This window comes from Aplidium turbinatum, chromosome 3 (assembly GCF_918807975.1).
Source record: "Aplidium turbinatum chromosome 3, kaAplTurb1.1, whole genome shotgun sequence".
Classification (NCBI taxonomy): Eukaryota; Metazoa; Chordata; class Ascidiacea; order Aplousobranchia; family Polyclinidae; genus Aplidium; species Aplidium turbinatum.
The window spans coordinates 45,198,904-45,212,428 of NC_137474.1; the positions used below are offsets into that span (position 1 = coordinate 45,198,904).

At 37.7% G+C, this 13,525-nt stretch overlaps 2 protein-coding genes across 2 annotated transcripts; one reads left to right on the forward strand and one right to left on the reverse strand.

Moving 5' to 3' along the window:
• Positions 1 to 3,371: 3,371 nt before the first annotated feature.
• On the reverse strand, positions 3,372 to 9,128 carry LOC145766490 (uncharacterized). Its single transcript, XM_082578215.1, has 7 exons — positions 8,738 to 9,128; positions 8,118 to 8,317; positions 6,749 to 6,982; positions 5,291 to 5,463; positions 5,029 to 5,126; positions 4,524 to 4,634; positions 3,372 to 4,186 (listed from the first exon to the last, which is right to left on the reverse strand). The coding sequence occupies exons 1-7, from the start codon at positions 8,964 to 8,966 to the stop codon at positions 3,912 to 3,914; spliced, it is 1,320 nt and encodes a 439-aa protein (XP_082434341.1). The 5' UTR covers positions 8,967 to 9,128; the 3' UTR covers positions 3,372 to 3,911.
• Positions 9,129 to 10,061: 933 nt separating this feature from the next.
• On the forward strand, positions 10,062 to 12,975 carry LOC145766961 (E3 ubiquitin-protein ligase HACE1-like). The gene has a single exon (XM_082578682.1). It carries the CDS (start codon positions 10,113 to 10,115, stop codon positions 12,708 to 12,710), a length of 2,598 nt encoding a protein of 865 aa, XP_082434808.1. The 5' UTR covers positions 10,062 to 10,112; the 3' UTR covers positions 12,711 to 12,975.
• Positions 12,976 to 13,525: the final 550 nt, after the last annotated feature.

Here is a 13,525-nt window from a genome sequence, read left to right on the forward strand (position 1 = left end):
CATTCTTTGCGGACCAAGAAAACATTCTCTTGGGGATGTTGGCAGATGAAACAGTTCGTCATTTAGCTGTGAACAAAATCCTTAGTTTGAGGGGGGTCATTGAACAATTTTCAATCGAAAATGAAGTGCCTTAAAGCGAAGCAGCACAAGTCCAAAACGAGCCATCCGATGGGAAAGAATCCGTAGCTTCTGTCCATGTGAAAAAATTCAATGTTCCAGCAATCAATGTTCATGCTAAATCTTACTACAAACTTGTGAACTTAAATTCTGACCAAACCAACGAACCACCAGCAATTCGACACCTGAGTAACCGCGACACCGAGAAAATCAAAGAAGAAAAGCTCATTATGCGCCACCCATGCCATAATTAAGCTGTGGGGCGCCACATAAAGCTTGTAACCGAAGCTTCATCAGCAATAGCTGGCTTCAACAGACGTGACGGTCTGATCAGGCTAAAGATTCGGTCACGAAAACTGATGAAGCAATATAATACCAAAAAGCAATTTCAATCTTAGGTCTTCCTGCCCATACCATTCCCCCCTGCATAAAACTGGCATTTAACGTCTGTCGTCTAGGCTATTGTAATATTATGAAACCCAATTTTATATTTGTTTGTTGTTACCATCCTGTGCTTGTGCTTGCTCTAAAACCACTCAAATGTGTGTTTCATTGGTTAGAGATATATCATGTTCATTATGCTGATTTCTTGTGGAGTGATTATGTTATGGTGATGTTAAACTGTGCATAATGCTATGGGTTATTCATATTTGACCTGAAAATTACATTTTGTGAAAATAACCATATATCCAGCAAAATTTCGAAAAAAAACTTCTTTTGAGACAGATAGGAAAGTGCACATTCTGCTTCTTTTGGCAATAAAATTAGCTCCCTAGCATCACCGCTCACAGAGTTATGGCATTTTTATGGGATTTGACCCCCGCATGACCTTTACGTCAAGGTTGTCACCTGAGTATTCGAGGCAACTTCCCAAAACCACTTTTAAACTTAGTTTTGGGACCAAAGGCAACTATTGAGAGGGGACGTTTTTTGAATTAGCGATTTTTATTTTTTTCACTCCACCCTAATGTGGAGCTCACTGTAAGTGATATGGTTCTATTTTCTGTTGAAGAATGCTGAGCGCGTTTGTTGATGAAGGCCTCAAACAAGCGCCCGGCATATTATTCCCATGTGATTCCACTGCCCGGTTGGTGTCTGTGAACTTGTGCACTTGGTCTTCTACAACATTCTATGACTTCAGTTTTCTTAATCAACAAATCAACTCTTTTACACCCATTTTGACAACGTCTGCACTCTGCAGACGTTGAATCAAAGTAAAAGCTTGATTTCGTGGCTGGGTGGTTCATTAGATTGTGAATGCTTTGTGGCCTCTTCTTATGTAGCCATCTGAGGTCTCGTTTGGCACAAGAATGGGAACATCATTCAAAGAAACGAAGGATTATCTTAGGTTCATGGTTGAAAGCAATCAAGAATAATAATATATCGTTCAAACTTTGTTTTTTTTTTTTTTATACTTTTTCAACTTTGTTCAAGGATCTTTATTTGAATAAACATGTATGAACATCTCTGTTGTTGTTAAAGTTGCATTAAATAATTCTTATCCCCAGCACCCAAGGTATCCTCCCTCGTAGTATTCCTTGGATTATAACAAACCACCGATGACAGGCAATTTAGTGATGACCATTTGTGGTCTTTGCTTTATCACCGCCAGTTGTCTCACTCATTTTCAAGAGGTTAGTTGTCGAATGTGTTGCCACCACTTGTTTTTGTCTTCAAGTGACAACACTTTGTCCAGCAATCCCATTAAAAAAATTAGGAGCATTGTTGAGTAATGATTTATGCTTGCATTCTTGTAAGAACCTCGGAAGCAGTTTGGATTAATTGAAGAAAATTGCAAAAGTATGTTGTCGGATTCAATTTCCTGTTTTGTGCTCTTCCCCCACCTGGCCCCACCACCTCATTGTCGCATTGTTCACGAAGTAATCAGCGTTGTGGTGTTACAAGTTATCACGGTATGCGTCGATGTGATCACGTCCTTTGAAGTCAATTAATATTTGGTGACTACTTTTCAACATTGTGCATTTTCTCTTTGATAGTTTTGCCGCTATTGTGTCGTCACACCAAACCACTCGGGTGCTTGCCCGGTATTTAAACCCGGACCATCATATGTGCATAGTTAATGGGTGAGTTTTTAAATAGGAGCTAAGTTTTTGTGCAGGTCCTTCGTGTCCAAACAATTTGTCTTTTTACTTCGACTGCCCATGTATTTCTGTCTGACGTCATCAATGACGTTTGTTCAACGCAATCATTTAAAAATCGCAGCCGATCTAAGTTCGGTTTGGTCAAAATTGGAAACATGTTCAAATGGTCTGAGGCTTGATTCAGTTGCTGCTTTGAAAATCCTCCAAGTGGCGGTATCGTAAGACAACTTACTCTATGCTTGTTACAAATTTAAGATTTACAAAGTTGTTGAACATTGTCATGTGTCACATCTTTTCAGCCGTGGTGCTTTCTCAGCGATAGCAACAAACATAAGTTGGTTTGTGGTCGTGCTTCACACGGCCTATAATATTGACATGGAAATTATGACTTCTTTCATCATGTTTGTTTTTTCGTTGGCTGACTCGATAATATGAAACTGAAACCTTGCAATCGTTCACTCAGTGCATATTATGTCTGGCAGTTGATGATCGACTAAGACAAGATCCAATATGTGGTAAGCAGTAATGAAGTAAGTAGTTGCTTAGCGGCTCAGTTTGTAGCCACGAGGCTCAAGTTCTCTTTTACGACCCAATATAACAAATAAGTTAACTTTTATAAGGTTTGGGGATGGGAGCAAAACTGTAAAAGAGTCGACTGTTTTTCACAGTAGGCCTACTTCTATAATTGAACTCTTTAGTTTAAAGGCATACTAAAGGAAAATTTCAAACCGGAATTAAGCATTAAAATGAGTAAACTGAACATTCAAGAATACATTTCAAAAACAATTACCCAAAAAAATTTCTTTTCAATGGCGCTGGCAAGGCCCAAAGTCCAGTGTTTCATTTATTTTCATTTTTTTCAAAATGACCACAACGTGCAAACACAGCTCAAGAATACGTCATAAAGTCCAGCAATAACAAAAGCCACGTTACCAATCTGATGTTTTGAGCAAACTGTCTGCTGTTTTGATGTTAAAATGTGCTGTTTTGATGTAAATACATACATAGCCTACAGTCAAATCGCCCGCAGTAACAATTATTGCGTGATCGGTTGATTGCTAGACTTTATGACGTTCTTTACAGTCGCACGCTTCGTTGCTCAGGCCAATCTCGTTTTGAAAGCTCTGACAAAAGCACGCGCACAATGGTGGTCAGACCGCAATGGGGCAAAATTTTATTGAAAATCGTTTTATGGTAGCATGTTAAACACAAAGAACGTGGAAAATCGCCAAGTCAGGTTTTTCCTTTAATACCCCTTTAACAAATAGGTTGAAGTATAAGTGAAATGTATTGTAGGCCTACTCAGTGATCACAAGAGCTCGGCTGATCAAATGTTATGCGAAAATAGGCTGCAAAGTATAAACTAACAAAAAACATTTGAAAAATAACATTAGCTAACTTGTAAAACAAATTATGAGGTAGGAATATTAGTTGATACAGTAAACTTCTGAAGAATAATTAAGGAGTAAAATATCACAGTGCAAGTAGATTCTGGTTACAATACACCCAAGTCGAATTGTCTGCTGGGATTTTAGTTAACAGTCTAATCAATTTCACAAAAGTATTTCAGGGCATGTTTTGGTTTCGGTGTATAAAGCTACATTACAGTATCCAACGACAACCAGTTTTATCACGGCACAGGTGGGTTAAATTCTCATTGTTGGATTATGAACTCAACGTAAAAACTTTCAGTCAAACCAAGTGTTCAGTGGAGGTCCCTTCTTCTTCAATGATCTCCAAAGAAGAGGCTGGTTGTAGAGTAGACCGTTCTCCTACTTCATCTGTGGTCACTGGAGGAAGTCCATCAACTTCACCGATCGATAACGACGCAGAATCGGTGAACGATGACGTATTGACGCTCGAAGGCGTCGTTATTGCGTCAGTTTGTTCGTGATCGCACAAGTCGTACGTCACCTGCAGCTCTTCAGTTGCCAACCTCTGACGTAGCGCAGTGGCTGAAGCCTCTCCTGTGACGTAATAACCATCAATGGGCTATGCTACAATCTTTTAAAAAAAACATTTTTCAACAGAGTCCCCACAAATTGCAACACATGTGGCCTGCCAACCGAGCAAGTTAAACATAGTTGGCACAGGGGCTTTGGAAGAACTTTGAGGCCAGTAGCAAACCGCTAACGCAGCAAGAATGTTACAACTTAACTTTTGTAACGAAAGTTTTGAAGGAATTGTGTCCAACCACTGACATAATTAAGTTGCTTCCAAACCAATTAGCAAAGGAACGAGTCTTCGTATGAGGAAATATAGTCTTTAAAAAAACTTATCACATAACACAGGATAAAATTTCACCGAGTTGCTGTATGACTCTGTTCCAGTCCTCTTCTGTTTTGACAACTTCTCCGTATTCCGGAGGTGGGGTTGGAAGTTGTGGAGAAGAACCGCATGGATTCAAACGCGCTCCTAAACAATCGACAATGGAGAAGATTGTTTACATGAGCGACGACCTACATTGTAGCAGGCCTATGTAGCTGTTAAACTAATCAATCATTGGTTTGATTGAAGGAATCTTTGCAGTTTCGAATACCCGTGGAGGCTTGACGCTGTGCGAACCAATGACGCAGGCTCGGTCACCGAGGTTGACAGAGTGAAGTATTTGTTTGAAGTGTTGTCAGCAAACTATTCTATCCATTAAGTTAATTGTTGCTGAATGCAGAGCAGTCCTAACATTGCGTTGCTTAAGCGCACACCCCGAGAACACTAGCGCTGCTTAATTTTTTCTTCGTTTACCAACTCAAGCTTTGAATAAATTATCGCGTTAGAATCTTCACACGTCACAGCTATTTGATCACCTCACCTTGGTTTCTTGATCCACCGGCTACCACGTCTAGTCTTATCGCCCCACAACAACATGAGTGATGGGCATGGCCGTCAGCGTCAAGCTGGTCGTTTGTGCTGCGAGATAAACACTTAAACGGAACCAAAATCTACGGTAGCTTGAGATTGAATCAAGCTCTTTAAATTAACATCACAGTAGCCTAATAATAATTATTATAAGACAATAGCAATTATAATTATTTAAAGTATAATTTATGACAGTAGCCTATAAGTTTACAAACCTTTTCCAACACTTGTAAAGCGTCCCCAAGAGAACAATAAAAAAGACAAAAACAAAAACGACGCAGGAAAAAATCTTGAGGAATTCTTCTTCCATCGAAGGTAGTCCCACATTGTTGTCTTCGTCCTTCCACAAGCCCGGCGTGGTGTCATATGTCGCACGATTGTCCAGCTTCTGTGGTTATGTCGAGGTTTATCAAGCATAACAAAACAACTTGGTAGCTCTAGGCTACAGCAAAGCACTATCATTATCAAACCGTATAACAATCATTGCTATCACTAAATTAAGTCAAACAGATAAAAAAAGTTATCGGGTTATTCTTGTAGTTAGGAAAATGCTTCTAAACTTATTTTCTGAAAATCATGAAAAAGATAAAGATAAAATTACGAGTAGGCCTACCTGCGTAGAATCAACTTTGTCAAAAACATAACAATCCACTTAAGGAGCTAGAGCAATAATTATAAACTAGAGCAATATTTGCCATCACAAAAGCTTTTTGACTAAAAATAAATTTAACCTAGGATCAATAAAACCAACATTCACTTCCCACAATTTCAGTGATAATACTATAGGTAGGCTTATTGATAAATAGTTGCATAGCATCTTTTCACATGCAAAGTAGGTGGGCTAGTCCTTTTGCTTGCCCCCTAGCCCTTTCTTTACCCCCCTAGTTTGAAACTAGGTGGGCAATTTTTAAGACTTAATTTTTGTTTTAAGTTAGATACAAGTTTTATCCAAGAAAGAATGAACAGCTAAATGGAAAGCTTCAGCATACATTTAGATAGAACTTATGAGCCTACCTTTGACCATACTTAGCCTATAATATCCTTAATGTTCCATTCAAGCAGATTAATTATCAGTTTGTGTTGTGAGTAGCCTACCTCAAGTTTTGTGTGAGACTTTAAATGTCTGGATTACCGAAGTTTGTTTCCTGATTTTCATCAAAATAAAATACCAGCTCTTTAGAATCATCTAATTCTGCAAAGATTCAACTCACTATAATATCTTTGCAGTTGTGTTTCATATTATATTATCGTAGTTGTTTCTTTTTACTTTAGTACAAGAGACCTCTGCAACTAAATGTTGCTAGATTAAATTTTATTACGTTATTATTTATAAAATATTGTGGGCGGGGATAACTATATATAGGAATCAATTATGGGTCTCAAACGTTTAGTCTAAGAATAATATCACTTTTATGAGAAATCTACATTTTTAAGCTTACATGTTTTAAGCTCGGAAAAAAATGCCCCTTTTCCCATCATTTACGCGCGAAAAGTGCCCTTTTTAACATAACTCGCGCGTTAAAAGTGCCTTTTTTTGCAAATTTGTCCCCCTAGTCCCAATTTGTGAAAATATGCTATGAATGGTTGTCCATATATTCGCCTCCCAATAGAATGACTGGCCTTCGCACACATCTTGACGACTAAATTTAAACCAAACTACAAATTAATATTACCAGAAATCTATAAGAGAGGATAAAGCCCCGTTCCGTTTTCGACTCATCACTGTGAAAACAAAAATACACGGAAGATCCTTTTTTCCGGGTCTGCAGATTTTCCGGCACAGAGTCGCCGCAAAACGTCCCCATGCTCCGTTGATATCGAATATCCTGAGCATGGAAGCGAGGTGAAGCCGGCCGCTTGACCGTGAACTCTTCCAGGATGTATAGGTAGTCGAAGGGACAGTTAGACTAAAAGAAGAAATATAACAAGTTTATGGAGATGTGGGGATTCGTCATTAAGGTCTCGATCGAACAAAAATGAAAGTCTCCAAGTTTCACCCTTGTTTGGAATCATCAGTGGTGCTTATCCATGTTGTCTTGAGCGGGAATGGATCGAGACCTTTAAAACAACCTTACTATTCCACTCTGCAGGCGCGGATCTATGGGGCGGGCCCAAGGGGCCCGGCCCCCCGACATTTTGTGAAAAATTGTTAAATGGTTTGATATGCTTCTAAACAGCTGATATTAGTCCCACAGCAGACTTACAACCCCCCCTTTGGCACGCGAATGACGTCACGATATTGAGAACGATGCTTTCAGTCTCCATGTCTCTAAAACAAAGTTTGCCTAATTTTAAGCAAAACTGCATTAAAAGAGCGAGTTTTGCCAATACCAAACATTCAAACATCTCAGCCAGGAATTAGCAACAAGAAAACATAGAGACTTAGCTTAATTACCGAAAAAATGCCGAAGAAAACATGATCTTATCCTTTTGCTATGCCACCGGACAGCACCATTTTACAGGAATATTCATACCCATATTTTTGTTGAAAATGCTCTCAGAATGCACCAAATTCAAAGCAATTTTTCAAAATTTTCTGGGGGGGACCCCCCAGACCCCCCGCCGCTGGGTGTCGCCTAGCCAGGAATTTGGGAGGCTTCGTCACTTGGCCGTCAAAAAAAACAAAATTCCTGGCTGCGCCACTGATTGTTCATATCTGTTTCATCTTTTTATTACTTTTTAATTCATTTTCAAATTTTCTGGCCCCCCCCAAAAAAAAATCCTAGATCCGCGCCTGCCACTCTGTCATGAAGTGCCAAGTCAAACCGACAAACGTAACTTTTTGCTCAAGAAATTAACATTGTGACAACAAAGTATATCGCTGCCTGGGAAAGTATCGCTAACTGGAAACTTTGCCATTGTCTTCACACAAAGGGAATCATTATTTGCAGCGATGTTGGAATCTTTTAAGACCGGATTGAAAATCGGCACCGATGACATCAAATCGGACGATGACGTTACCGATGACATCAAATCGTACAATGATGTCCTCGTTGATCTCAAATCGGTCGATTCAATCCTGAAGAAGATTGGCATACATACCGCAATTTTAACTCCTGCCTCTAACTGGAAGTTTTTGAATGAGATGTACATCAGGTGGCCAGGTGGTACTCGTACTTTCCACAGGCAAGTTATGTTGTTAGGGTACGTATCGGGGTAATTGGGGCTCATTATAACTCCGACCATGTCACCATGTTTTATAGACAATGCGCACACATCTTTCTTTGGTCTCAGTGCTTTCTCTGAACACAAACGTAGATGTTCGTTCATGGGTTTAATATGTTGTTTTGCTACAAAATGGAGTGTAGCTTATTCTGGTTTTAATTAGATCAAATTTACTCTATTCTACAATTTTTTACGATCAGAACAATTTCTCACACATCAAAACGAAACTGCTGCAATGCTGCATAGCATAGGCTAAAGACGATCATTCTCATCTGAACAAAGTTCAGTTCCAACAAGCAATAAATTATTTTCGAATAGCAGTTATTATGAGCGCAAGATCTTAGCTTTCACTTAAATAAGTCAGCCTGGAAGTCGGCTAGCAGATTTGTAGCCTGTAGCTACACCCTAAAAATGATAGCACTTTGCACAAAATAGCCTAATTGTTAACTTGATCTAGTTCAAAAAAATGTATTTTCAGAAACTTACAATGTTCTTACCGGTATGCTTTCTTGTCTGGCCAAACTTCGGATGATAGGAAGTCTTTTCCATATTTTTTGCTCTCGTTGAAGTATGGTTGGATACTTGAACGAGTGCTGTTGTGACGTCATCAGGCATTGGGAATTCATTATTTGCATATATGTTGGAAATTCTTGAGGCTAAATTGTCACCCTTGGCATTGATAATTACAATAACTAAGGAAAATAACAAATATAGCCTTTGAACCATCTTCGAGCTGCGAGGTTATGCCATATAAGTTCCATATGGAATGCAGTGCGGTTTCTCAAGTCTATTCATCGAGTGCTTCCTACTTTTTTTGAAACATTCTTTTAATTTTTGCTTATCTTGACACTCAAAACTGACAAATATTCTCACTTTGTTCACTTAATCACTCAATACAAAAGTGGTTGCTTGAACTCAGATAACTCCCACTTGTTTTCTCACAGTTTCATATATGTGGCGTCACAATGCCACTGACAGCTGTTCCGTTCGCTGGAAACTGTTTTTTCTGCCAAACCAACTTGAATTGCTAAAAAACAAACATTTGCAAAGTGTATTAGTAGGCTATGGCTACAGTTTTGATACATAATCTGTAGGCCTATTTGTTATCTTTACAACAAAAGATTAACGACATAAACGTAATATTTCAAATTTTAACCAACTGTAAAAAGGAGATAGTTTACCGTTCAATTTATTGTCATGTAGGCCTGGCCTAGCCTACGATTTTAGTGGTAGATTTAAATGTTTCTTTATTGGTCTGAGCAATAAGTTAATGAAATAAAAAAGAGAAAAAAAATTTCTTATGTAATTATGAGAATAGAACAATACAAATATAAATTCAATGCGAAAAACTAGCACTATAAAAAAAATTCCACAACAGACAGGAAGTAACGAAGACTATGTAAGTCATCGAGTCTGCTGCAGCTCATCAAAAAAAAAAAGAAAATTGGTTGCATAAGCAAGTATATTTGACCCAAACTGTTTGAAGCATCAGAAAGAAACTAAAATGTAATTTTTGCCAAGCGTGCCTCATCCCCAAACTGCATTGGGTTTGCACAATTGTTCCGCTTGATGTAGCATTTAGCGGAGATTGCGGATAAAAACAAAAACAATCCAAAGGATTTGCTTATTGGCGGATTAGGTCATTAGTAAGAAGAAATGAAGAGATAAGAAGTTATTTTTAGCTTTTGTTCTTTTGGAATTTTTTGATGCTGTTACGCTTATCACGTACAATATAAGCGTACAGACTTGATACTGGTATAGTATATTTCAAAATATTCATTTTAAATAAAGTAAATTTGTTTCACTACTGTAGGTGAAATGTTCTAAGTTAAGTTTGTAGTTTTGGTCAGTTTTTCAAAAGTGATTGATGTAATGTGGAGCCCCAAGCAACATGTTTTGAGATTAGCTCGATCATTACGACGAGCTCGAAGTATAGAATTGCCACAGGATAATGAGCGTGCTGCCAGGGTTCTTCTGGAGCTAGTGGTGTCAAATCAACATGGCACAATGTCAGACTTACTTGCTAATTCATCATTTGATGTAAACTATGCCTTTGGACGAGTTCAAAAAACATTACTTCATATTGCTGCCAACTGTGGACATTTTGAATGTTTGACTGTTCTGTTAAGAAAAGGTTGTAATCCTGATATTCAGGACATATCTGGGTGTGTTGCACTGCATTTAGCTGCACGAAATGGGCAGAAACGCTGTGTTGAAAAACTGCTTGATTGTGGAGCAAATCCTGACATTGCTGGAAATGATGGCGCTACTACTGTACATTGGCTGGCTGTTAATGGAAGAGACGAAATTTTGAAGATTGTCTTGTTTTATACATCAAAGATTAATCTTGAAGATGGGCAAGGTCATACAGCTTTGCATGCTGCAGCTCGTAATGGGCATGTCAAAGCTATGCAGTGTTTGATTGATGCTGGTGCTGACGTTAATTACAGCAATAGTTCTAAGGTTACTCCATTACATTCTGCTTGTTGCAATGGACAACGTCATGCCATCTCTCTATTGCTAACTAAAGGTGCTGTCATGACAGCCAATGGAGAAGGACAAACCCCATTCCACTTATGTTTAGTTGGTGGTTATGGTGTTGCTTCGGAAATTTTGTTAGAGCATTCTTCTCAAAGTATAAAGGAATTTATACACAAAGCTGTGTATGCATTTAAAAGCAACTTTGCAAAGGTTGATGAGTGTATTAAGTATTTTGCAACAAGGCCTCTTGGAACAAGCATAGCTGCTCTATTAGCCACTGAACTATCGGAAATTGGTTTCAAGCTGTTGAGTCTTTCAAGCAATCATGACAGTTTGCAATTAAGTTTAATGCACTCTTGTGCTTTGTTAGTAACTTTAGGATCTCTGACACCAAATGTTGAAGCAACCGGATTTCTTAAAGTTTTTGATATTCTGGAACAACTCTGGAAGTCAATTGAAGACTGGCTTTTATTATTGAGAGAAGACCTGCCATGTTTATCATTTGATGAACCTCAAAAGGTATGTAAAAATGAAAATGATGCCAACAATATATCAGGTGACACTGTGAAAAATTGCGAAGGAGTAACTACCTATGACAATCAGGAAAAAGATACACTTTCAAGAATGGCCAGTCGGTTAAGTGCACTTATCAATGTCTTCTACCAATGCGTCTCCTGCCAAGAAAGAAACTGTGGAATGCCTCAAAGATTTACAGACTTTGTGAAAAGGCACATTGATGTACTCAAATGCATTGTCAATCAACATCCAACAATTATTTTTGAACATTTCAGCTTTTTGTTTGATAACTCTGAACTTATGTCTCTGTTTTTGGGAGTAATAAAAAGTCAACCATTTGTTGATCGTTGCAAATGGTTTTATGAGCATTTGCACAAAGATGCCAAAAGAAGCTTTGTCAATAATGTTGAAGCAAGCTCTTTTGAAGTCCATCGCAACACTGTGTTTGAAGAAAGCTGTAGTCAGATAGAAAATCTTTCTTCGGAGTCACTGAAACGTGATCTTTCAGTCCAGTTTGTTGATGAGGAAGGTGTAGGTGATGGAGTTTTACGTGAGTGGTTCAGTTTGCTATCGACAGAAATCCTTAACCCTCAATATTGTCTCTTTACACAGTCATCCGATGGATGTACTTTCCAACCTTGTAGCAACTCGGCTATCAACCCTGATCACTTGAGCTATTTCAAATTTGCTGGAAGAATCCTTGGCCTTGCTTTGTACCACCATCAACTGGTAAATGTCAGCTTCACATTATCATTTTACAAACATTTGCTTGGAAGGAAAGTGAACTACACAGATGTTGCTTCTATTGATCCTGAATATGCCAAAAACTTGCAGTGGATTTTAGACAATGATGTTACAGATCTTGGACTTGAATTAACTTTTGCTGTTGAAACTGATGTTTTTGGCGCCATGGAAGAAATTGAGTTGAAGCCCAGTGGCTCAAGTATTTCTGTTACTCAAGAAAACAAGGACGAATATGTTCAGCTTGTCACAGAGCTTCGAATGACGAGGGCAATTCAACCACAGATAGATGCATTTATGGAAGGTTTTGGACATTTTATTCCCTGTTCTTTAATTCAAATTTTTTCAGAACATGAACTTGATTTGTTACTTTCTGGTTCACCAGAGGTCAACATTGCTGACTGGAAGAAGATGACCAAGTATGGTGGAAGCTATAGCATTGACCATCCGCTCATCATGTGGTTTTGGGAGATTGTCACAAAAATGGCCGATGAAGACCGATCTTTGTTGATTTGTTTTGTAACCGGCCGTTCACGTCTGCCTCATGTTGCATTGGCACATGACAACTTAAAGTTTATGATTTCTGAAGTTAACGGAAGCACTGATGATTTACCAACTGCAAGCACCTGCATGAATATGCTCAAACTTCCTCATTACCCCTCATATGAAGTCTTAGAAGAGAAATTACTTATTGCAATTCGTCTAGGAAGTTATGGTTATGCTTTCACATAATTTATGTTATGTTTGTGATATATTAAGATGGCAAGCTTATACATATTTCATTACTTTGTACTCAAATACATATTTGCCAACAATTTGTTTTCAATGATTGCATTTCATATCTGCTAATTTTCCAGGGTTATGTTGGCAAAAGTTTTTCACCCAATCTTTAGCACAGTTCATACCAACAAAGAACTGATGGTGTTAATTTGCTAAATTAATGTTTTACTTTCATATTAGGGTACCGTACTGTATTCTGTGTCACAAAAGCTTGACATTAAAGACACTTCGTGCTTTTGCAAAAAAACATTTATATATATAATTAATATATAATATAATATATATATATATAATATAAAAACAATGAAAACTATATAAAAACATTTATATATAGAATCTATTTGAATAAGACCTTCTGATGATCCGTTAGGTGAAACAATTTGTATTATAAAGGCTTCAGATAGTAATAACTATATTTGATTTAATTTGCTCTGCTTTGCTTTTTTGCTTAGCATTGAGCACTTTTTTGTAGTATTGATAGTTTTCATTGTTTTTATATATATATATATTGTTGTTTAAATAGTTTGGGCTTTAATAAGAGCAACAACAGAATGTAAATGCCTTCAACTTGTTTCTGAGATTTATTCATGACATCCTACTTCTGGTATTATTAAACTATAAATCTATTGTTGTTGTTTTTTTTAGTTGTGTATTTTTCTACTATTTTTAATGTCTCGTGTAGCTGTCTCAATATACAATTAAGTCATTTCAATAAGTATTTTTCTAAGGTTATCCCAAGCATACAACAGTTAACTGTACTGCATGAA